Source organism: Chiloscyllium punctatum, chromosome 40, assembly GCF_047496795.1.
Source record: "Chiloscyllium punctatum isolate Juve2018m chromosome 40, sChiPun1.3, whole genome shotgun sequence".
Taxonomy (NCBI): Eukaryota; Metazoa; Chordata; class Chondrichthyes; order Orectolobiformes; family Hemiscylliidae; genus Chiloscyllium; species Chiloscyllium punctatum.
The window spans coordinates 19,703,240-19,725,955 of record NC_092778.1 but is presented as its reverse complement, the minus strand read 5'-3'; the positions used below and the strand labels follow the sequence as shown (position 1 = coordinate 19,725,955).

Below are 22,716 nucleotides of genomic sequence, written 5' to 3'. Positions count from 1 at the left end.
GCTTGGATCAGGGCTCAATTGCATTCTTTTCCCCATCATTTCCTTGCTCAGTTATCATCACACAATGTTGTAGTGGATCTGAAAGTGTTGCCTGTCCTGCAACCATAACATGCATTACAACAAATCAGAAAGGCTGTCAATGGAGTCCTGCATGCTGTTACCATTTAAGGAAGGACTCGTGCACAAGTTATACCAAGAACCATTTTGCCAAATTGTCTTCTGTATAAGCACACAGGACACGAAAGGCTGCTGGCGGGCATTCACAGCTTTGCTGTATCAGTAAAGCAGCTCACATGCCGGACACATCAAGCACAAACATTGCAGGTACCTCAGCAAGGATCTGGCAGAGAAAGACTGGTGCCTTTTCGCTGGCCTCCGACCAGCTCTGTGACCTTTTATGGGCATTGTGTTAATTCTTTCAAATCGTACCCTTCTGCTGGCGACAGGAAAAAGATGACAGAAAGCAAAAAGAAGGAAAGACAGAAACATTTAAGGAGAAAGACTATAGAAAGCACAGATTTAACACATTCATGACAACATAAAAACTTAAGGAGATCCAAAATACTTCTTCTCAGACCAAGATTTTTTTTTTAAAAAGCTACAAAGTAGTCCACATCCTCAGCTGATGAGCTGGTTAAACTTAAGCAGCTATTGTGTTTAACTGACTTTCAGATGAGTTTTCATCTTCTGTGTTTCCAAAATATGCTTGCTGCACTTTTCACTTTTGTTACAAGTACATTAATTCCTGAAAAAGACTGTTGAAGCGGTTTGTCTTGCACTCATCAGGACAATTTGCAAGAAATACCAAAGTAAAGGGAAAACAATGCTTATGCTGATTAAAACACAAAGTGTGTTGATTAGTTGACAAGTGGGTTTTGAATGAAGGGTTGCCACTTAGAACGTGCCAGTTAATGATGATTGGCAGTTTACTGTCATGGTTCACAATTAGAATGAGCAGGCATCAAATGCACTGAAATGAGTCAATCACCACTGTCAGACGGATGTTGGCAGTTTGGTTAAAAATATAGTTAAGATTAGAGTGGTGTTGGAAAAGCACAGCAGGTCAGGCAGCAACTGAGGAGCAGGAAAATCGACATTTCGGCCGTTGGTCTCATTCCTGATGAAGGCCCAAAATGTCGATTTTCCTGCTCCTTGGATGCTGCCTGGCCTGCTGTGCTTTTCCAGCACCACTCTGATCTTGACACTGATCTCCAGCATCTGCAGTACCCTGCTCTGCCTGGTTAAAAATATACACTACTGTGAATAATTTGTAAAAATCACTCGTGGACTATATCACATTAAAAACAGATCTGGTCTCAAAAAGTGTTGTTTAGAAATAGTACCAAAATATTTCAAAATGTTTAAATACTTGAAATCTGAGCACAAGAAAGGATTATTTTAAAATATCCTTCATAGTGGAGGATTGGAATTAGATCTGAAAATTCCTACATCACAAACTCCCACAAACTTTCATTACTGTCAGCAACTTCATGGGTAAACAACTGGAAAGGCAAAAGAACAGAATTGATATACTTTTCATAGTTTACAAAAAAAAAGCAACAGGCGAAAAGAAATTTTAACTTAAACAGAATTGCTATAGAAAAATCCTTCAAATTTACTTAAGGGGATGTGATCACTCTTTTAAAAAAAAATCATCAAAAGTACTTTGCTGCTAATCTGTAAGATAGATATCTTTAGAGGAAATTATGCCAAGCCCCTATCTTAACATTTCTTTCCAAAGCAAAACTGAACACAGACCTAGAAAAAAAATCAGACATTTTGCTCCATTGCAGAGCGCAGATGCCACAACAGAGTGTTGAAGCTATGAGACTGCGAAACATTTTATTCAGTTTCATTAAACACCCCCGAGTTTTCTTCTTCAACTTTATTGCGAGGATAAGAACATAGTGTCATCAGCACAGAAACAGACCCTTCAGTCCAACCAGTCCAAGCTGAACAAAATCCTGAACTCAACTAGTCCCACCTATCTGCTCCTGGCCCATATCCTTCCAAACCTTTCCTTTTCATATACTTATCCAAATGTCTTTTCCACATCCACATCCTTGATTCTTGCTCGTTAGATCACTGTATAACAGCAACTTGCAAGGAGTCTTTGGTCTTTAAATTTAGAAAATTTAAAAAATTTAAATTAATTGTGCCAATGATGGTGAGGCACCTGATGCTATGTTTTTGCAAACCCCAACAGGATAAAGCAAAGAAAAATGATTTGTTTTTATACAAGTGGATTATATGCTTTTGGCACATAATGAAACCTTCCCTTCCTCTCAATAATTCCTGAATTTGGACATTCAACAGTGTGTCAGTTTATCTTTAGAAAAACAACAACAGACCAATCTTGTGTGATAATTTTTGATACAGATCAAAGCTACCGAGATGAAATAGAGAACACGAGGCTGGACAGTCAGTGGGAATCCATCCTTGTGTGCTTTCGGGAATGCCAGCAGGGTCATTTGGGCAGTGGCAAGTGTTCCCCAGAATCCAGGGTCAAGATCCCACCATCCAGTATTCCACCATGAGTGTCCTTTGTAATTGAACCCACACACACACTGTTGGTATCACCCAGCCATCCAACTTAGGTAGCTGACCCCCAACTGGTGACTGATGTTTGTTCTGGGGTTAATGTGAAGCTGCGGGGAGGGTGGGTGCCTGAAGCAAGATAGTTCTCAGACACCCTTCCCCCATGTCTTCCCAATACTGTGTGCTACATTCAAACATTGAGTGCCTCTGAATTAGAGATAATGCCCCCAGGAACCCATCTGATTTGCACTGAACTGTGCCACCCTGAACTTTCGACCTTCATCAAGTGGCATTCTCTTCATACATCCTTCTTAAAAAAACACTGTTCTGAAAGACTGAAAATAGCAAGCTTTGCAGATTAACGGTAGACAGGCAGGAGGCTGGAAGAACACAGCAAGCCAAGCAGCATCAGGAGGTGCAGAAGTCAACATTTGTAACCTTTCTTCAGGACTGGGGGTGGGCATAAGGCGTGCTGCAGCTAAAGGGGAGGAGTGGGCAGAACAGTGAGGTGGGGATAGGTGAACAAAGGTAGAGGGTACAACCTGGTTGGTCAATGGGAGGAATGAATCCAGTTGGTGGCTGGAAGGAAGGGTCGCTGAGAGGGATTGGGGGGAGGTCTCCGAAGGGAGTCGGGTGATGGGAAGGGAGGTTGTTTGAAATTGGGAACTCAATGTTGAATCCTCCGGGCTTGGGTCGCCCAGGTGGAAGATGAGGTGTTGTTTTACAGTTTGTTGTCGCAAAAGGAGGCAGCCAAGGATGGTCATGTCAGAAAGGGAATGGGAAGGGGAATTGAAATGGACAGTGAGTAATGCTGCAATAATTTAAGTGTTACTGATGGCTCATTATATTTATCTTTGCAAACTAGCAACTCACCAGGTTTGAGTACTGGGTAAACTAATCACAGTTGAGGTTGCAGAATTGAGTAAACGCTAGGACCTAATAAAGGATGTGATTATATGGCACTTAGGACTGGGCAGAGTTAACTCTGATTTATGACAAGGAAGTCACACTTAACAAGCTTGGTGAGAGTTTTTTGAGACTGTCATGATCAGATTAGCTGACAATTGGAATATCGTATGGGTAAATGCAAAAGTGTTCATGTTGGAAGTGAGAACAAAAGAACATTATTGAAATGGTGAAAAATTGCAGAAAACTGCAACACAAAGGGATTTGTGCACAGAACTCAGAAAGCTAGCACATTGGTGCAACAGGTAATCAGGGAAGGGCTAATGGAATGTTGGCCCTTATTTCAAGGGGATTGGAGTGTAAGAGTAGGGATGTCTTACTGCAACTGTACAAGCTGTTGGTCAGATCGCATGTGGAGTACTGAGAGCGGTTTTGGTGCCCTTATTTAAGGGAGAGATATCATTTCATTGGAGGCAGTTCAGAGAAGATCCACTAGGATGATCCCTGGTATGGAGGGATTATCTTATGAACAAAGAGCAAACAGGTGGGGACTCTACTCACTGGAGTTCAGAAGAATGAAAGGTGATCTCTTGGAAACATACAGGCTTCTTAAGGAGCTTGATCAGGTAAATGCTGAGAGGATGTTTCCTCGCATGGGACTAGGACTGGAGGGCATAGTCTCAGAATAAAGGGGCACAAATTTAAGACCGAGACAAGGACAATTTCTTCTCAGAGGCTTTAGTGTATTTGGAAATTCTTGACACGGAGAGAGCTGCGAAGTCAGGGTCCTTGTGTATATTTAAGACTGAGATAGATAGACAGATAGGTTCTTGATCAAGGATTATGGGGAAGGGCAGGAAAGGAGTGTGAGGAATGTTGGATCAGCCACAATCCTATTGAATGGCCAAGCAAGCTTGAGGGGCTGAATGGCCTACTCCTATCCCAGTTTCTTATGGTCTTATTAGATAAGGGGGAACCAGTGGATGTGGCATATATGCACTTTCAGAAAGCTTTTAGCAGGTCTGACACAGAAGGTTCGTAAACAAATTTCAAACACATGGGTTTGTCGAGAAATTACTGGCATGGACTGTGCATTACTTAATGGAGACAATGCAGAGCAAGAGTTAACGGATCATTTTGATGCTGGCAGGCTAAGGCAAGTGGGTTTTTTCAGGATCAGTGCTTGCTTCACTTAATAATCTAAAAATCAATAATTAGGACGTGTGGATTAATTACAATATTTGTAAGTTTACTGATGACACATAGCTACGTGGGAGTGCGAGTCCAATGGAGGATGCAAAGATGCTTCAAGGGCCTTTGGAGAGGCTATGTGTAAGTAGACAAAAAAATTGCAGATGATTTGTGAAGAAATGGGAGATCATCCACTTTAGCATGAAGATGAAAAACAGAAATGCAAAGTATTTCACAAACAGTGAGAGGTTTGAAGTTCAACACCTCCAAGAGAGTCTTGGGTGTCATTGATCCCTGATGAAGTGTTTATGCTTGAAATGTCAACTCTTCTGCTCCTCGGATGCTGCCTGACCGACTGCGCTTTTCCAGTGCCACACTTATTGACTATCATTGTCCATGCATCCCAAAGTTAACTTGTAGATACAGCAAGCAATTAAGGCGGCAACTGGAATGTTGGCCTTTATTAAAGAGGATTTAAGTACTAAAATTAGGATGGCTCATTGCAATTAAGGTTTTGTGGGATTGCAGTCGGAGTAGTGTATGTAGCTTTGATCCCCTCACCTGCAGAACGATATACTGGCTAAACGAGGAGTGCAAGGAAGGTTAGCCAAACTAATTCCTGGGATAAATGGGTTGTCTTACGGGGAAAGGCCTATATTCTCTCGAGTTTAGAAGGAGGAGGGGTGTTAAGCATTTAAACTCTTACCAGGATTGAGGTGGGAGTTGTAGGCAGAATGTTTCCGCTAGTGGGGGATGTTTTAAATTGGGGGGGAATAAGAGGCAGACCAATAGGACTATGATAAGGAGGAATTTCTTTACTCAGGAGGTTAATGAACATTGGGAATTCTCTGCCTCAGACAGCCGTGGGAGCTAAGTCATGGACAATGTTCAAGACCGAGATCTAAAGATTTCTCCATATTAAAAACTGATATAGACCAGACCAACCCCCTTAAAATATATCAAAGAGATAGCGTAATCCCAAACCTTTTATTTTATTTAAAGGTAAAGGTAAGGTGCTGTGTTCCAGGTGTGATTTGATTGGTCCACTACCACACTTCAAGCAAAACACACTTACAAAACAGTTATAATACAAACAAAAAAAAAGAACTAGCATAAATATTATTTCATTACAAACTGATCACCAACAATTCCAATAAAGCAGCATCCCATAAACACACACTTGGCAAAGACAAATTCAGCAAAACAGATTTACCTCACTTGCTATCTCCTCTAGTCCAGACAACAGAAACATCGAAAGCAACAAACTAGCAGCAGAGAGCGGACTCGAGCCTTTTGCTGGAGCAGAGAGACAGAGCTGTATCTAGCAGCTTCAACAGCCAATGCCAACTGAAAACAAAACTAAAACCCTGGGTTTGTGAGCCTGACTGCACCCAGTCATGCTTTGCCTGTCTAATTAAAAAAAACTCTCAAAGCTGTTTACCTACGGCTTCTGAGGCATACATTCTGGTATCACTATGGCAACACCTCTCTGTAAGAGAAACAGCACAAAACAAATCCCCTCTTAAAGGCACAGTACCATCACAAAACATCACAGGATATGGGGATAATACAGAAAGAAAAAAAGATGCAGGAGATGATCAGCTATGGTTACACCGAATGGTGGAGCAGGCCGAATGGACTACACCTGCTCCCATTCCTTTTTTTACCTCATGACAAAGTCCATTTGACAATTACTGCTCAGACTCACTATTCCCAGGTTAGAACTCCCAAAATTCACCCAAAGTTACCTGCTGGACACGGTCAGGATAAAATGGAAGAATTCAGTTCAGTTACAGCAAACCTTACAAGTCAAATAGTCTGCCAAAAATCACATGACTTGTAATTAAGCTGTGTAAGGTACCAGAGAGCAACTACATCCGCAGAATTACGTGGCAAGGATTCAAAAATGAAGACTGAAGTTAAGAAGAGTGTGCTAATGGACAGTAAAAATATGTTTCTAAGTAGTTACTTTTGCCAGTACAAGTTAAGTGAGGTCAAGAGTGATTGCATGAATAATCTATTCGGAATCCAGTTTATCCTGGATTACGATCACCCATCAGAAACATTGAAAACTCAGACATTGCACAGTGCTATTGTTTAAGGATGTACTCATACTAGCTAGCCAATATTCTTACAGAATTTAACTATATAAGGAAAGGCAGTCCTGTTGTGTACATGAAGCTGAATCTCCATAAAGGAAATCGGAGGCTCAGTTTGAATCGGTTATAGAGTCAGCCACATCAAACAACTCCTAGCCCTTCTCCAGCACCAGAAAAAAGCGAGTCTGAGACATTTACTCATGGACCCACCCAAGACGGCCATTTGGTGGCTTAGCAGCTGTACTTTGGTATATATTTGTTCCAAACAGATATGCCCAGGCATGTTCACGAGCGAATTATTCATTACACTGGCATTACACAAACTGCTTATCTTGGATGAGTCCAACTTACTTTGGGAATTCAGTGTTTGCATTCTGCTTCCTTGATCGATTTGACTTACCAGTCAGCGCTTACGAAAATCTAGGAAACTAAGTGCTCATTGTGAAAAGTGACTCAGGACTCTTGCTAGGTAGATTTACGACAAAAATTCAAAACATGAAGGATTGAATCTGAAGCTCTTTGGGAAGTCCCCAGGCACACACTGTGGTTGAGATTTTAACTCACTCGAAACCAAATCACTTACATTCAGAAAATCAGGCCCTGATTAATGCACAATGATTCTTAGCTTAAAAGAATAAAACACTAAAACACAAGTATACTATACTATGGTCTTACAGGGGAAATGATATTTAAGCTTTTTAAAAATGTAATCTGAGAAAGTCTAGAATCGTATTGACAAATGATTTAGAGGGACTGGTTAGAAGTAAAATCAAGGAGTGAGCAGAGGTATCAGATTCCCACAGCTGCCTCACCTCCCACTTTAAATGTAAGGCCATTTTATTATGTCCTCCTCAATTGATCATTTCTTGGAGCGTGTTATCAAACTGGGTTTCCCTCCATATTCTGACCATTTCTAAGACATAGCCTGAAACACTTTGAAGCATATTGCAGCTCACAAGGGATTACTTAACCCTTAAAAGGGCAAGATATTTCTCCACAGAATGTTGCACGATTGGAGTGGGTGCTTTCCGAGCAGAGGAATGTATCGGAGTGCAGGCATTGTGGGCCGTGGGGTGGCCACAGCATCATTGTAGACCTACATTTCAACACGTCCCACCAATTAGCCACGGAGAAAAAAAAAAGGAGGCAGTTTTAATTTTGAGAATGTACAGAATTAATTCTGTTGGATTTGTTCTGTTCAGAAAAGGAAACTGGGGCAGAAGCAAGTTCTTCTCAGCATAGGACAGAGGCACCTGGAAGTCACAGTCTTAAAGCAGGGCACAATTAAACTATGAAATAATCTCAAATAAAAGATTGTATGGCATGTTTGAAGCACATGGAATCTGCACATTACGCAAGGAATGGCTAATTATTTTAAATGTATTAATAACTTGGATAAAATGGATAACAAAAAAAACTAAACAAATGATTGACACAGACCTTAGAAGCTGCAAAAGGCCCTTTGATATTCACTATTCAATACAATTTCAGGTCATGTACTTGGCTGCACTTCCCTCTGTTTGCACTCTGTGAACCTAGACTCACTTGTCCATCAAAAACCTATCAAGCACAACTGTTACTGATGTTGCAGAGTCATTGAAATTTTGGTCACTTTAAAAATTGATGGAAGATAGATCGATTCAGGACCGAATCCCTGTAGTGCTGAACCTCTGTGTCAGAATAGTGCAGGCAAAATGGATCAGAAAAGATTCCCTCTTCTCTCTACCCCCTCAAAAAGAATCACAATGAGTTCTGGATAACCTAGCCCTCCATGAATGCTGCTTGTGGAATTATACTCCAGCAAACAGCCCACACATGCATAACTTTAAGAGAAAACTGGTAGAAATGATAAGGAAGGAATAAAATCAAACTTATAAACAGAGGATTACAGAATTGCAACTTTGTTTGAGTCAAGCAAACAAAGAGTTATAGCAGAGGCTATGCAATGAATCTTTATTATAACAGTTCAAGTGTAGGGATTATGTCCAAATTGGTATCCTTGTAACTGGGCAACAACAGGACATTTTGCAGCGGCACCGACTACATAGCAGGCTTGATAAAGTAGTCTCTTTCCCCGAATGTAATTTGTATACTGGTAAGAGAAAAATATCTAAAATTATTAGATTGGTGAACAAGAGAGAGCTTAATCAGCTTATAAGTATGCACAATCATAAACCCTGATAATGAAAAATATCCTTTCCAGTTATAAAATTGGACCATCTTTCATTATTTCCACCATATTAGTACAATTGGGCCTCTCCCACTCCAGGCCATGATGCAGAGAATATATATAAAGGGCTGTTTAATCAGACTGGGAAGGTCCATCAGTTAACTCCAGATCTTTAATGTCAACACTTTGAGTTATCAATGACCAGAAACTGAACTGGACCAGCCATATAAATACTGTGGCTACAAGAGACGGTCAGAGGTTAGGAGTAGTGCGGCAAATAACTCATTTCCTGACTCCACAAAGCTTGTGCTCCATCTACAAGATGCACTGCAGAAATTTCAAAGATCCTCAGACAGCACCTTCTGAATCTACGGCCGCTTCCATCTCGAAGGAAAAAGGCTCCAGAAACATGGGAACACCACTCCCTCAACTTCCCCTCCAAGCCACTCACTATCCTGACTTGGAAATATATATCCTTTACTTCACCGTCACTGGGTCTTTCTTAAGGGCATTGCGAGTCAACCGACAACACACTGACTGTAACAGTATTCACTGACCTTAACCATTCATGCCAAGTCACTACATCCTAGCTCTGGGGACGAGCATTAACCTCCACGGCTATCTGCTCCCACTGACGACATCTCTAGAAAGCAGTCTGGTACCTCTGGATACAGGCCATCTCTCTTCCTTTTCACCAACTATCCCAGGATTGGCAGTGCAACCCATTCTCCCAAGTGGAGACATTCTGCAGCGTCAAGTCAGCTTCACTGACTGAATGGTTCCCAGCTCCGGCTGCAAGGCATCTTCCCTTCGAGAGGAGGGAAAAGCTAACTTTAACTGCTTCACAGATGCAAGCAGCTAGTGAACAGCAGGATTCGCAGTTGCTGCATGCAGAAATCACACTCAATCATTTGAAAGGGGAGGGTTGTATGTCACTGGATTCGAACTATTAACTCTGATGCTGCCTGACCTGAGTTTCTCCAGCAATTTCTGTTTTAGTGACAAAGCTGGTACGCTGCTTATATTTCCAACATTGGAAATCACACAACACTAGGTTATAGTCCAACAGGTTTATCTGGAAGTACTAACTTTCAGAGTGCTGCTCCATCACCAGGAAGTTGCTCCAAAAGTCATAGAATCATAGAATCCCTACAGCATAGAAACAGGCCATTAGGTCCAACAAGTCCACACAGACCTTCCGAAGAGTAACCTACCCTATTACACTACGTTTACCCCTGACTAATGCACCTAAACTACACATCCCTGACCACTATGGGCAATTTATCACTGCCAACTCACCTAACCTGCACATCTTTGGATTGCGGGAGGAAACCGAAGCACCCGGAGGAAATCTATGCAGACACAAGGAGATTGTGCAAACTCCACAGACAGATAGTCGCCGGAGGCTGGAATCGAACCTGGGTCCCTGGCGCTGTGAGGCAGCAGTGCTAAACACTGAGCCTACCCATACAGCATGGGAAGAGACCCTTCCGCCCAACTCACCTATTCCAACCAAGTAGCGATTCTATGATTCTGTGACTGTATTTATCAATTCAGATGTCTCAATCTTTTGAGGACCGTAGTGATTCTATGAAACTAAACTAGTCCCACTTGCCTGCATTTGGTCATGTCCCTTTGAACCTTTCCTATTCATGTACCTAACTAAATGTCTGTTAAATGTTGTAACTGTATCTCGATGGCTCAATTCATGTGGAGAATTGCACATTGTACATTGGCTGATCAAATAAAAGAAGTGGTTATTTAGTCTTGCAATACACGCATATTTAACATTTAATAATTGCCTGGAACACTTTCCCTGAAGTTTGATTTCTCAACTTTGTTTTGACAGTACCCAGTTATCAATGTAACTGCAAGATAACTAAGACACACATGAAAGCTGTTCAACCTATTCCAGATAATTCTTCTGCAAGATTTTTAATTTGACACAGTTAACTTTGATACTTTCACAGTTACTTAAGTTCAGTTTAGAATCATTTATGTTGATAACTACTATAGCTCAGAATTTAACACCTAGCTCCCATCCATGTTTTATAGAGGCAGAGTCAGAGCTGTACAGCACAGAAACAGACCCTTGACTCCAAGTCATCCGTGCCGACCAAACATCCCTAATTAATTTAGCCCCATTTGCCAGTATTTGGCTCATGTCCTTCTAAACCCTTCCTATTTGTGTACCCATCCAGATGCCTTTTAAATGCTGTAATTGTACCTACCTCTACGCTTCCTCTGGCAGCTTGTTCCATACACGCACCACCCACTGTGTGGAAGTTGATACTTTAAATATCTGCATTCTGAGGGTTACCATTGACCAGGAACTCAATTGGATTAGCCAGATATTTACAATGGTTACAACAGCAGGTCCTGTAGCAAGTAATTCAACTCCTGACTCCCCAAAACTTGTCTGTCCATCATCTACAAGGCACAAATCAGTAATGTGATGGAATACTCCCCACTTCCTTGGATGAGTGCAGATCCAACAACACTTAATAAGCCTGACACAATCCAGGACAAAGCAGCCTACTTGATTAGCACCACATCCACAAGCATCCATTCCCTCTATCACCAAAGCTAGGTAGCAGCAGTGCGTACCATCTACAAGATGCACTGCAGAAATTCATCGAATATCCTGAGGCAGCAACTTTCAAGTCCATCACTGTTTCCATCTAGAAGGACAAATGCAGCAGAACATTGCCACTTGCAAGATCCCCTCCAAGCCACTCATCATCCTGACTTGGAAACACATCATCGTTCCTTCACTGCCGTTTGGTCAAAATCCTGGAATTCTCTTCTGGATGGCATTGTGGGTCTACCTACAGTAAACTGACGGCAGCAGTTCGAGAAGGCTTTCAAGTGCAATTAGGACACGCAATAAAAACTGGCCCCAGTCAATGATGCTTATGTCCCAAAAGGGAATTTAGAAAAAAATACATTTTTCTACAATGATAAATCTAACATGCTTAGTGTTAGTTCAACTTCATTAGCTTCTTTTTAGGCTGAGCTGTAATAATTTGGTTTCGAAAGCTGAAAACTTGAATTTACCTGGCAGAGGCAAAAAATTGTTTCCTCATATGAAACCTGCGTTAAAATATGGAGCCATAACATTTCAGAACTGATGACATTCTGTCCATTTTCTACTTTGATGTACTACATTCCATTGGCAATTAGCAGTCAGCACCTGAGTTGTTTCTCACAAGGTTGAATTCAAAAGTTGCAGACTTTATGAATCCTGGCTGGCCTGAAGCTCATAAGCTACACTGGAAGTCAGCTGGCTATGTTTCGGCTGCAACCCAACTTCTGCTGTCATGGTCTAGCTGGGCAGACTGATTCGTGGTGGTCTGGAGTATCAGGAGGGGCCTTCATTTGCTGGCCTTGTCTGATAGTGGTGGTGATTACTGCAATCAATCTTCCACCTACCTATAGTTCCAACTTCAAAATCCTGAAACACAAACGGTCCAAAAACAAAACCCAGAACACTTGAAAATCTAGCTGCCCGTCTGCACTGAAAATGCAAACCCTCTTGTTAGTGCAGAAATGGCCGAGCAAGAGAAACAGGTCCTTGTTGAGGCTGGAGAATGAATACTACCACTTTTAACAGGAGCTTGACCCTTTGAATACACTAATGAGTCATCCAATACTGGTTTTAGAGATCTAATCATCACGGTGTGATGCTCTGCACCCTGTAGGTTCCCTGTGCAGCCTAATCAGTGGTCCTTAAAATATTAAGTCTACTTAAAAAAAAACACTCCGAGAGCCCAGGTGTGATAGGAAGGGTTTGGAGGGATGTGGGCCAGGTGCTGGCAGGTGGGGCAAGATTGGGTTGGGATATCTGGTCGGCATGGACGAGTTAGACCGAAGGGTCTGTTTCTGTGCTGTACATCTCTATGACTGGATGGCAGCAGGAGAACTATGGCACCAGGAACAGTATTGTTCCAACTGGGCTGACGTCTCACAGGGGGAATAGCTAACAGCTGGTGAGGCAGTTCGCTACAGTTATTAACATAAGACCCAGGATTTAACTTCAGTAGAGTTTGGACCTCCATATTGAGGGAAGTATTGTGTATCTGGTAACAGCTCTCTACCTCAAAAATGAACCAACTTTTGTGCATTTCTTGCACTCCTGTGCTATTTGTTTCCACCTAATACCATTAAATGGTACAACAGTTTATTAAAAAAGCATAGAGAGTAGCAATAGACCAGCAAAAGAATGTAAAGCCTTATTAAACTGAATGTGGTGACTGTCAACATGCGAATGAATGATCACAAACTCTGCACTGCATGACATACCCTGGAATGTTTTAGTCCAAACATTAAAACCACAAAATGAATCAAAGATTAGGCTGCTGAGGTATTCTTACAGATTCATTGTGCTGAGGGGAGAGGTCACCATAACTCAACAGCAAGAGTCCGAGAGGCAGGTTTTCATCACGTTGGGTGTGGAGGAAGCAAGTGAGGCTCAGTGTCACATATTGTTTCTGTGAAGCACCTCAGAACATTCAATTATGTAAAAAGTGCTCTGTAAATAAGACTTTAAAAATGGCTCAAAATGTGAGAAGGATAGTGGATTTGAGCAAGTCATAATGACTGGATGGCCATAATAGATGCAGCTTTGAGATTTGAAACAGGATGAGTTAATAACCTAACATATAATCGAATAATGATCTTAATACAAATCAACAGTAACAAATCAAGAGTAACCACCGTGGCTGAGTGGTTAGCACTGCTGCTTCACAGGGTCAGGGTCCCAGGTTCAATTCCAGCCTCAGGTGACTGTCTGTGTGGAGTTTGCACATTCTTGCATGGTTCCTCCCATGGTGAATTGGCCATGCTAAATTGCCCGTATAGTGTAGGTTAGGTGCATTAGTCAGGGGAAATGAAATGTAGAGTAATGGGGAATGAGTCTGGGTGGGATACTCTTCGGAGGGTTTCTGTTTCCACACTGTAGGGGTTCTATGATATCCTATGAAATGTGAAACTACTAAACTAAGAGCCCAAGATGAGATAATGTTGGCTTCAACAGAATGAGTCAGAAACTGCCTACATTAAAGTGTGACAGTTTGTGATTGGATTATAGCAGGCGATCAGAAAGAAGTGTTTAAATATGTCACAGAACCACTTTAGATCCTTATGGGCAAGAGATTTACTTACCAAAAGGGACAGACTGGCACCTAAACTGGCAAGAGACAAAACACAACAAAAAATCATAGAAAAACATCCAAAAAGAAACAAATCCGGGTGAATGGGAAAAATACAAACAGCCACAAAAGAGAAAACAAATGAGAGACATGATAAAAGAGGCTTTTAAAAAATTACAAAATCAATTGCAAAGCCAACACAATATTTTTACAAGCACATTAAGAAAAGCAGATTGGTAAGGAATGATATGGGCTGCTCAATAACATTTACCAGTGATATTGTTAATATAAGGAAATGCAGGAAATCCTGAATAATTCCTTTGCATTAGTGTACACAATAGTGGAAGAATTCAAGTGAAACAAATCCTCAGAGTTGAGGGCTCAACAAACATAATGTAAGCAAAGTGATAGCTCTGAAGAGCGACAAATTCTCCACATCCACATGGTTTCAGCAACGGTTTGAAGGTGGTAGTTGAGAGCTTGACCGCAATATTTATTTCAAATCTTAAGACCACGTGCTTAATTATAATTTTCCAAAATTGTCTGGATTCAATATCCATCCCTTTGCATTGTACATTCGTGTACATCGGTTCCCAATTAAAGGGAAAGAGGAAGCCGGAGAATGGCAGACTAGTTGTTGGGGAATCGCTGGTGTCTACAATTAAAACAAAAGATGATTGAACACATTGAAAACTTTCAACTGATCAGAGAAATCAGCATGGAATTGAAGTGTAGATAATGGCTGCCAAATCTGACTGATTTTTTTTGTTTGAAGACATGATTAAAGTAACGGAGAAGGCAATGTCAATGACATGACCTTTCAGAGGCATTTTGCCAAGTGTCTTATAATAGACTGGTTATTAAACTCATGGATACATATTATTAACCTGGTTCAGAAAGTGGCTAAGTAGCAATAGACCAAATGGAATAATGGAGAGATACTTTAAATGGCAGGACATGAGGGGTTGCATTCCACGAGGATCTGTATTGAGACCCTGAAATGCCATAAATTCTTCTTAATGACTCGCATGTGCGTTTCTATCTGATTTTCTAAGTTTAAATCAAACAAGTCCAAACTGACGTTCCAGTACAGTACTGAGGGAACGCTGTACAGTCAAAGGCTCAATGTTGTTTCAAACCATACTTGTCCTCTCAGGTGGATGTAGAAGGCCCCGTAGCTGTGTTTGAAAGAGGAGCACTATCCTGGCAAACAGTTATCCCTCAAAGGAAATTCCCAATCAGGTTCTTAGCCTGCAGAATATTTATGTGTGAGCCTGCTGTGACTAAACTGACAGCAACATTTCCTGCATTACAACAGTGACTGCAATATTGAAGTACTTTATTGTCTATACTATAATTTAGGACATTGGGCCAAAGTGTTTGGTTCTGTGCTGTATGGCTCAATCAGTCCATGCCAATCATAATCCCAAACTAAATAGTCCCACTTGCCTGTGCTTGGTCCATATCTCTCCAAACACTTCTCATTCATGAACTTACCCAAATGTCTTTTAAACATTATAACTGTACCCACATCCTGGATGTAGGTCTGCTTGCTGAGCTGGAAGGTTCATTTCCAGATGTTTGGTCACCCTTCTAGGTAATATCTTCAGTTCACTTCGTCCGGAGGCCCACTGAAGATGCTACCTAGTATGGTGATGAAACGTCTGGAAATTAACCCTCCAGCTCAGCGAGCAAACCTACATCCAGAACCTCAACATCAGCTACAAATCTTCTCAAAACTCACTGCACCCACAACCACCAAACCCTATGAAAATTCATTCCACACATGAACCACACTCAGAGTTAAAAAAAAAACTGCCCCTGATTTCCTTTTAAAATCTTTCTCGTCTCACCTTAAAAATATGCCCCCTGGCTTGAAAGCCCCCACCCTGGAGAAAAGACACCTGCCATTCACCTTATCCATAACTCTTATGATTTTATAAAGCTCTATCAGGTCTCTCCTCAACCTCCTACGCTCCAGTAGAAAAAAAAAAGGTCCCAGGTCTTCCAGCCTCTCCTTATAATTCAAACCCTCCATTCCCAGCAACATTCTGATAATTCTCTTCTGAGCCCGCTCCGGCTTAGTATCCTTCCTATAACAGGGTGGCCAGAACTGGACACTGTGCTCCAGAAGCAGCCTTATCAACGTCCTGTGTAACATCAACAAGTGGTGACCCAAAAGAGTGGGGCGACACGATTGGGGCAGCACTGCTGCCTCACAGCACCAGGGACCCAGGTTCGATTCCAGCCTCAGTCTGTGTGGAGTTTGCACATTCTCCCAGTGTCTGCGTGGGTTTCCTCAGAGTGCTCCGGTTTCTTCCCACAGTCCAAAGATGTGCAGTTTAGGGTGAATTGGCCATGCTAAATTGCCCAAAGTATTAGGTGCATTAGTCAGAGGGAAATGGGTCTGGGTGGGTTACTCTTTGGAGGGTCAGTGTGGACTTGTTGGGCTGAGGGGCCTGTTTCCACACTGTAGGGAATCTAATCTAATCATATTTTAGAAATGCCAAGTCTTTAAATTTTCTTTCACATATCCAAATTTACTGAGGTTAAAAATCACACAACCCCAAGTTATAGTCGAACAGGTGTATTCAGAAGCACTACCTTTCAGAGCACTGCTCCTTTATCACATAGAATGTAGAACATTACAGTGCAATACAGGCCCTTCGGCCCTCGATGTTGCGCCGACCTGTCATACCAATCGGAAGCCCATCTAACCTACACTATTCCATGTACGTCCATATGCTTGGACAATGACAACTTAAATGTACTTAAAGTTGGCGAATCTACTACCGTTGCAGGCAAAGCATTCCATACCCTTACTACTCTCTGAGTAAGAGCTGAAAATGTGTTGCTGGAAAAGCGCAGGTCAGGCAGCATCCAAGGAACAGGAGAATCGACGTTTCGGGCATAAGCCCTTCTTCAGGGCTTTACTCTCGGAGTAAAGAAACTACCTCTGACATCTGTCCTATATCTATCACCCCTCAATTTAAAGCTATGCCCCCTCGTGCTCACTGTCACCATACTTGGAAAAAGGCTCTCCCTGTCCACCCTATCTAACCCTCTGATTATCTTATATATCTCTATTAAGTCACCTCTCAACCTTCTTCTCTCTAACAAAAACAGCCTCAAGTCCCTCAGCCTTTCCTCGTAAGACCTTCCCTCCATAACAGGCAACATCCTAGTAAATCTCCTCTGCCCCTTTCCAAAGCTTCCACATCCTTCTTGTAATGCGGTGACCAGAATTGTATGCAATACTCCAAGTGTGGCCACACCAGAGTTTTGTACAGCTGTAGCATAACCTCATGGTTCCGGAACTCGATCCCTCTATTAATAAAAGCTAAAACACTGTATGCCTTTTTAACAACCTTGTCAAACTGGGTGGCAACTTTCAAGGATCTGTGTACCTGGACACCGAGATCTCTACACTACCAAGAATCTTACCATTAGCCCAGTACTTTGCATTCCAGTTACTCCAACCAAAGTGAATCACCTCACACTTGTCCGCATAAAACTCCACTCGCCACCTCTCAGCCCAGCTCTGCAGCTTATCTATGTCTCTCTGTAACCTACAACATCCTTCGTCACTATCCACAACTCCACCGACCTTAGTGTTGTCTGCAAATTTACTAACCCATCCTTCTACGCCCTCATCCAGGTAGTTTATAAAAATGACGAACAGCAGTTGGACTCCAGGCTGAACATTTCCTATCAACCACCACCCTCTGTCTTCTTTCAGCAAGCCAATTACTGATCCAATCTGCTTTATCTTCCACAATCCCATTCCTCCCCATTTTGTACAATAGCCTTCTGTGGGGAACCTTATCAAACGCCTTGCTGAAATCCATATACACCACATCAACCGGTTTACTCTCATCTACCTGTTTGGTCACGTTCTCAAAGAGCTCAATAAGATTTGTGAGGCATGACTTACCCTTCACAAAACCGTGCTGACTATCCATAATCAAATTATTCTTTTCTAGATGATTATAAATCCTCTCTCTTATAACCTTATCCAACACTTTACCAACAACTGAAAGTAAGGCTCACTGGTCTATAATTACCAGGATTGTCTCTACTCCCCTTCTTGAACAGGGAACCACATTTGCTATCCTCCAGTCTTCTGGCACTATTCCTGTAGACAATGATGATTTAAAGATCAATGCCAAAGGCTTGGCAATCTCCTCCCTGGCTTCCCAGAGGATCCGAAGATCACATGGTTGTGCAACCTGTTGGACTATAACCTGGCATTGTATGATTTTTAACTCTGTCCACCCCAGTCCAACACTGGCTCCTCCACATCAAATTTACTGAAAACAGAGTAATGGGCAAAGTGAATTCTCTTGAACACGGTACTCCACACTAATACTGAGTGTCATTATACAGTGTAGATTTATTCTCAAGATTTCACATCTGATATAACTTGGCTCACCCAGCATGCAAAAGTACACAAACTGAAGTAAACCAGACAAGGAATTAAGATGAGTGCGTTTGCCATGGACTCCCAGCATTGAGCAATGGAGCAACAGTGGAAGCTACTGAACAGGAGGAGGAAAAACTGGCCATCCTGATTGTTGCTGTGTAGTGAAAGACCGTTCCAACTGATCCATCTGATGTACCAAGGATTAGTCATTGCAGCTTGCTGAGCAAATGAAATCATAATTGTCCCAAACCTTAAACTGTGGTACTGTTCGTATTTTCACACTAAGTAACTTAACTGGAAGATTACTACCATTACGGCGTGCCAAAATCAAGACAAGGAAAATATTGGCGCAACTTTATATTATTTCAGGACCAATAATACAGTGTGCATCTAAAAATGACCTCTCTTCAAAATATACTGTCAGTCAATGTGGTTTGGAATAGCAGGAACAAGTAAGACAATTAAATGGGTTCTCTCATTCATTTTCAGTAATTGGAAAGATAGAGTAAAGTTTATTGCACTTCAAGGCAGAAAGCATTCTCTTCACCACAGGACAGGTTTTAAAACAGATGAATGGTTTATAGACAAAATATAATTGACAATCTTAACATGCAGATCATGCAATCAAATTCACTGGTTACTGTTTTCCAAAAGTAAAAAACTAACCCCCTCCCCCCGCTCCAAAGAAAAAGTGAAAGCTGGAACAACTTTACAACAAAGTCCATCAAAGTTCATTAAATGAAGGTTTTTTTTGAGAAAGTCTAATGTAGACCCAGAATAGAAGCTAAATCAAGTAGACTCTTCTTAAGACCATTACCTAGATGGGATCAGGATAACTCAAAATATTAATTGTTCCACATAGTGAACAGACACTGAACTGAATGATACGGATCATGATAAAAGCATGGGTGCAGCTGATGCAATGTATATTTGGTTTGTGAAGTTTGTGGTCTGGATTGTGAACTAAGCTAACAATTATTTTCTCTCAATTTCCACTACAATTTCACAGAGTTGCACCTGACATATGCGCAAAGTCGAAGAGGAAAAAAAAGTCATTCATTATATTCCAGACAAGAAAAATATACAGGGGCTGATTGTCACTTTGGGAGAATCAGGCTCAAGCACCTATAACAACCAGGCCCCATCTGCATGATATTGGTGCGCTAAACCACAGCATCAATATTCCTAATTGAAAGGATTGCCATCTTTGTTTTGTTGCGGTAAGATTTATGTTGCTGGTTTATTAATCGCTGCTTTGGAGTTCATAGGTTCATCATCACAACAGAACAATACAACACAGGAACATGCCCTTCAGCCCTGCAAGCCTGCACCGACACATTTTGCCCTTCCATACTAAAACTGTCTTCACTTACAGGATCCATATCCCTCTATTCCCTTCATAATCATGTATTTGTCTGAGCGTTTCTGTGTCTGCTTCCACCATCTCCTCTGGCAGTGCATTCCGCACTCACCCCTCCATTTTGTGTGAAAACTTGCTCCTCACATCTCTTTTAAACATCCTCTCTTGTGCCTTGAACCTGTGTCCTCTAGTAATTGACCTCTCCACCTTGGGAAAACAGCCTCCTACTTCCCACTCTATCTTCATTCACAATCTTATAAACTTCTATCAGGTCGCCCCTCAGCTTCCTGTGTTCCAGTGAAAACAAACCCAGACTATCCACCTTTCCTCATAGCTAAGGCAACATCCTGGCAAACCATTTCTGTACCTTCTCCAAAGCCACCACATCCATTTGGTGGTGCAGTGACCAAAGCATGCAATATTCCAAGTGTGGCCTAACTAAAGTTCTACAAAGTTTCACATAACTTGCCTATCCTTATACTCAATGCCCCTTCCAATGAAGGCAAGCTTTTTTCACTACCTTACGTCACATGTCATTTGTTTTAGAGCTAAAGTTGATTTTGGGAAAGTTTGAACAGTAGGAAAGATTGATTGTTGTGAACATTGTAGTCAGCACGAATGCAACTGGACAAAAATCAGTATCGAAGACTTAGTAGGGAACAAGGGGACAGACAGTTCACACAGACATTCTGACTTTCAGATTTAGCGGAAAGCAACTAAAATATGGATCACCCCCCTGAACAGTGCCAGATGCTTTCGCTAAGAGTTATACTCAGTCAAAGGAAGCAGTTGTTAAGAGCCTGCTGCAGATTACATTTGACAAATTAAAGAAACTGTCATTATCACAGGGATGGTCCAAAAAAAAATCAACCTTTGTGACATTTCCAGAAAACCTAAACAACAATAAAGTCAGACCAACACTTCAGCAAAGATAACAAACTAATACAGGAGATGGCACACAATAAGGCTCTATCCATGGAAATACTAGAAATAGATGGTTGCAATTTACAAGGCAATTGCAATTCTAAATGTCCCTTTTTATAAAGGGTTGAATTCCTCTTTTTTAAATATATAATTCAATAACAGAACATGGGCTTCGCTGACTGGGCCCATCTCTAGTTGCCCTTGAGAAGGTGAGCTGCCTTCTTCAACTGTTGAAGGCTATGTGCTGACAGAGGATTTGACCCAGCAACAGTGAAGAAACGGCTATACATTTCCAAGTCAGGATGGTGAATGGCTTGGAGAGGAATTTGCAGGGAGTGGTCTTCCCATGTATCTGCTGCCCTTGTCCTCCTCAATTTGGAAGACGCGGTCGAAGGAGCCTTGGTGAATCACTACAGTGTATCTCATAGGTAGTACACTCTAGTGATATGGAGGGTCGGTGGTGGAGGGAGTGGATGCTTGTGGCTGTCGCGCTATAATCGAACGGGAGGCTTTATCCTGGATGGTGTCAAGCTTCTTGGGTGTTGTTGGAACTGTACCCATTCAGGTTAGTGAGGAGTATTCCATTTCCTGACCTCTGCCTTGTAGATGGTAGACAGGCTTTGTGGAGTCAGGATGTGAGTTACTCACCGCGGCACTGCTAGCTAACATTATTTATGTGGTGAGTCCAGTTCAGTTTCTGGACAATGGTGACCACCAGAATGTTGATAGGAGGTGACTAGCACTAGTAATGCAAAGGAATGCTATGGAGGAGTAGTTACATTCTCTCGTTAGAGATGGTCATTGTCCGGCATATATGTGGTGCAAATGATATTTGCCATTTGTTAGGCCAAACCTGAATATTATCTAAGTCATGCTGCATTTAAACGTGGACTGCTTCAATATCTGAGGAATTGTGAATGGTGCTGAACACTGTCCAATCATCAGCAAGCATCCCCACTTCTGACCATATGATGGTTGGAAGATCATTGATGAAGCAGCTGAAGATGGTTGCGCCCAGGACACCCCTGTGTAGAACTAACGTCTTGTGGCAAAATGGTAATGTCCTTATCTCTTAACCAGGAGACAGAAGTCACACGAGACCAGGTTAAAGCGCAACAGGTTTATTTGGAATGACAAGATTTCAGAGTGTCGCCCCATCGTCAAGTGAAGTGGGGGTCAGGTTAACCAGGAGGGTTGCATTCAAGTCTCAGCTGCTCCAGACACAGTAAGATCTCTGAACAGGCCGATTTGAAAAACATATCTACTGTAGTGTTCTTCAGGGTGTGTCTAAGAAACCAAGAAGCAATTCACTCAGCATGGGAATAGACAGGATTTATCCCTTTTGAATGGCAGCTGCTGCAGTTATGAAGGTGTAGGTGTGTACTGTACCTGAGAGAGAGAGAGAGAGAGAGAGAGAGAGAGGGAGAGAGAGAGAGAGAGAGAAACCAATCTTAAACAGATTTCGTTTGGAGGGTTCCAACCCCTGGGACACTGCTTGGAGAATAGATTTCCCAGATGATTCCCATGGAGTGAACCATGCCAGGGATTCTGCAGAGTCCCTGTGTACAACTCCAACCTCTGCTGCTCCTACAACACTCTGGCCATTGAAATATCTGGGCCAGTCCTTGGCAAGGGTGACACAGTGGCTCAGTGGTTAGCACTGCTGTCTCACAGTGCCAGGGACCCGGGTTCGAAGCCAGCCTCAGGTGACTGTCTGTGTAGGTTTCTTCCGGGTGCTCTGGTTTCCTCCCACAATCTAAGTACGTGCAGGTCAGGTGGATTGGCAATGCTAAGTTGCCCCTCAGTGATACATGCATTAGTCAGGGCTAGATATAGGCTAAAGGAGTGCATCTGGGTGGGTTGCTCTTCGGAGGGTTGGTGTAGACTTGTTGGGCCGAAGGGCCTGTTTCCATACTGTAGGGAATCTAATCTAATCTAAAACAAGGAGCAACACC

General features: G+C 42.1%; 1 protein-coding gene across 3 annotated transcripts in view; it reads right to left on the bottom strand.

Annotated features, from left to right (window-relative positions):
- The window catches only part of rhbdf1a (rhomboid 5 homolog 1a (Drosophila)), a 308,833-nt gene that overhangs the window by 105,150 nt on the left and 180,967 nt on the right, over positions 1-22,716 (bottom strand). The window contains exon 6 of one of the 3 annotated variants that reach the window (XM_072559432.1): positions 329-433. The exons of 1 other annotated variant lie outside the window; for it this stretch is intronic. In XM_072559432.1, the coding sequence (XP_072415533.1) occupies positions 329-433 (105 nt within the window). Of the gene's footprint in view, positions 1-328; positions 434-9,461; positions 9,583-22,716 lie in introns of those variants that run through there. One more of the 3 variants, XM_072559436.1, reaches the window with a different exon arrangement.